The sequence below is a fragment of the Ziziphus jujuba genome, chromosome 2 (assembly GCF_031755915.1).
Source record: "Ziziphus jujuba cultivar Dongzao chromosome 2, ASM3175591v1".
NCBI classification, from domain to species: Eukaryota; Viridiplantae; Streptophyta; class Magnoliopsida; order Rosales; family Rhamnaceae; genus Ziziphus; species Ziziphus jujuba.
Genome location: NC_083380.1, coordinates 8106704 through 8109644, shown reverse-complemented (window position 1 = coordinate 8109644; position 2941 = coordinate 8106704). Strand labels below are relative to the sequence as shown.

The window sequence follows — 2941 nt, the reverse complement described above, 5'->3', positions numbered from 1 at the left end:
ACCGTACCCACCCCAACGGCCTCTTTGTGGGGACCCACACTAAACTTATCATGGAGCCCACTTTTTTTTATTTGTATTTTTTCCTTTTTTCTCCTCCAAAGCATTTTGTGTTGGGGTCCCACTTTTATTTTCCACGCTGGACCCCTCACACGTGTCCAGAAGGCTTATCTTGTCCTATTCCTCTCTCTCTCCCTCACACACATAGTCCCCATTACCCACCCTGTCCCACACGTGTTTCTTGTGGACCCCACGGGCCCATCACGTTATTCAGGGGGGTGGGGGTAGAGAAAGAGAATTGAGGAAAGGCGAGTGCTTTGGAGTTTTGCTAAGCCTACGTGGCAATTTCACGCAGGCCCCAGTCGGCTGGTGATACGTGGCAGATACCCAGCTTGTCAGTTATTAAATCCCTTCCACCTTAGTCTTTCGTACTTTAATTATTTTTTTATTTTTTACTGTATAAACTGAAATAAATTAAATGATAAAAAAAAGAACCAATCAGTGGTTGCGATAAACGCTCGCTGATATTCCGTAAATACCCTTAGTAAAATGCATTAATTACGGACTGACTGAATCTCTGTTGGTTACGTAATAGGAGCCCAAATAGGACGAGTAATAGCAGGGGCCTTTCTGGTAACCGAATCCCAAAATAGACAAAACCCAAACCAACAAACAAATAACACACATCTCTCTCTCTCTCTCTCTCAACTTTTTCTTTTATCTAATTCTCTCTCTTTCATTTTTCTTTTCTTTTTTTCCATGTAACTTTCTCTCTCTATAAATCAGGGTGTTATATATTATTTTACATTTTTTAAATTTAATTATTAAAATAATAATATTATTCTTTTCTTTTTCTCTCTCTAAACCAAACCAAACCCTAAATAAACCCCACCATACAGCCTTTCCACCCCTATTGCATGCCCATTTTGTTCATTTCCTCGTACTTGTTTCTCTTCCTCTCCCTCCCTATCTTCTTTCAACTCTCTCCAAAATACCAGAACTCTAAACCAAAGAACAAGAAAGAAAAGAAATTCCTTATACAGAAGATAACAGAGCTAGCAACAAACATCACAAAGAAAAAGAATTCCATGGCTGTTGAAGCTCGCCACCTTAATCTCTTCCCTCCTCAACTCATAGGCAACAGGTAATTATAACCAATTTTACAACCTTCTTCTTCTTCTTCTTCTTCTTCTTCTTGATATATAAATTGTATCTGTATTTGTTTTACTCTAAAAGTGCTATTGGGTTTGGTTGAATATGGCAGAGAGATGATGAACACCTTTGAAGGAAACACGAATATCTACAACAGTAGTAGCAACCAGATGGGTTATGGAGTAGTGCCATTATCAGGAACAATCACAGCCGATACTCTGCTTCCGGCTTACAATAATGTCTTCAACGATTCCAATTCGTTTCCTCCGAAGACAACAACCACGACTACCGCTATGAAATCCGATAGCGGTCTCACCTATAACTTCCCAACTTTATCAAGAAAGCGATCCAGAGACTCTTCCTCCATTGATCCTTTCCTCTCACCTTACCAAACCGCAACAAAGAACTGTGGCGCCTCTTTCTCCTTTCTTGGCGAAGACATTTCTCTGCAAATCCAACAACATCAATTCGACATCGACCACTTAATCTCTCATCATGTATGTATTATTATTGCATATTGTATATTACCCACTTCTCAAAAACTCATATTAGCAAAAGGGTATGAATTAATTTAATTTTATTTTTTTGATTGATTTTGTTTACAGATGGAGAAAGTGAGATTGGAAATTGAGGAGAAGAGAAAAAGGCAAGCGAGGAAGATATTAGAGGCAATCGAATTGGGGATGATGAAGAGGCTGAGAGCCAAAGAGGAAGAGATAGAGAAGATGGGGAAACTGAATTGGGCATTGGAAGAGAGAGTGAAATCGCTGTGCGTAGAGAATCAGATTTGGCGCGACCTGGCTCAGACGAACGAAGCCACGGCCAATGCTCTGAGGACTAATCTCGAACATGTTCTAGCCCAGGTTAAAGAAGACCACCATCGAACCCAGGAAGAAGAAACTCAAGCCGCCGCAGCGGGTTTAGCCGCGTTAATGGACGATGCACAGTCAGGCTGCGGAAGCAGCGGCGGAGAAGTAAACGGAGACGATGGAGAAGTAAACGCCACCATGGATGGGTGTGGGTGGCGATTGATAGGTGATAGGAAAGGGGAAGAGGAAGGTACAAGTGGGAGAGGCGGTAATAAAAGCAAAAGCAATAAGATGATGGTGGATAATAATAGTTTTAATGGAGGTACAACTGGGAATAGCAACAAGAGGTGGTGCAGGAATTGTGGGAAAGAAGAGTCTTGCGTATTGATATTGCCTTGCAGGCATCTCTGTCTGTGTACAGTTTGTGGGTCGTCGCTGCATACTTGCCCAATCTGTAAAACTCCCAAGAACGTCAGTTTGCATGTCAATATGTCCTGAATTATATATATTCCACGACAAAAAAAAAAACACGACAAATTCACAACCCAAAACTTTTCCCTCTTCTATACAAAATTTGCTTCTTCTTCTTCGTCTTCTTTTCGATCCCAATTATTTATTTGTTTTTACCATGTGAATACATATTCTTTTTTTCTTATAATTCTTACTTATTGGATTTCCAACATTTTGAGAGGCAAATCTCCTGCATTTTGGAATTTAATTATTGAAAATTTGCGAGGAGGAAAATCGAAGGAAAATCAACCCCCTCTTTGTAATTTTGTCATTTTATTATCATTATTAATTTTTGGATAGAATTAGATTACAATTTTTTTATTTTTAATAATTTTGTGGGGGCTATAATTAGCGGATTGGATAATACGGCTCACGATAGCAAGATAGTGGCGCAGTTTAGCAAATGCGTGGTGAAAGAGCGGGGCCAGGGAAGAGGATATATGTGTGTGTGGGGCGTTCTAGGTGAAGATGTG

General features: G+C 40.1%; 1 protein-coding gene across 1 annotated transcript; it reads left to right on the top strand.

The window, feature by feature from the left end:
• Nucleotides 1-873: 873 nt before the first annotated feature.
• Nucleotides 874-2616, top strand: LOC107417964 (probable BOI-related E3 ubiquitin-protein ligase 3). The gene is made up of 3 exons (XM_016026621.4): nt 874-1141; nt 1262-1646; nt 1755-2616. The coding sequence occupies exons 1-3, from the start codon at nt 915-917 to the stop codon at nt 2454-2456; spliced, it is 1314 nt and encodes a 437-aa protein (XP_015882107.2). The 5' UTR covers nt 874-914; the 3' UTR covers nt 2457-2616.
• Nucleotides 2617-2941: the final 325 nt, after the last annotated feature.

Excerpts from the sequence above, each read along its gene's own strand:
- LOC107417964 (XM_016026621.4), top strand. The coding sequence starts at position 915 with ATGCCCATTTTGTTCATTTCCTCGTACTTGTTTCTCTTCCTCTCCCTC. Across the intron at positions 1,142-1,261 it reads CCTCAACTCATAGGCAACAG|AGAGATGATGAACACCTTTG; the intron begins GTAATTATAACC and ends TGAATATGGCAG. Across the intron at positions 1,647-1,754 it reads ACCACTTAATCTCTCATCAT|ATGGAGAAAGTGAGATTGGA; the intron begins GTATGTATTATT and ends TTTTGTTTACAG.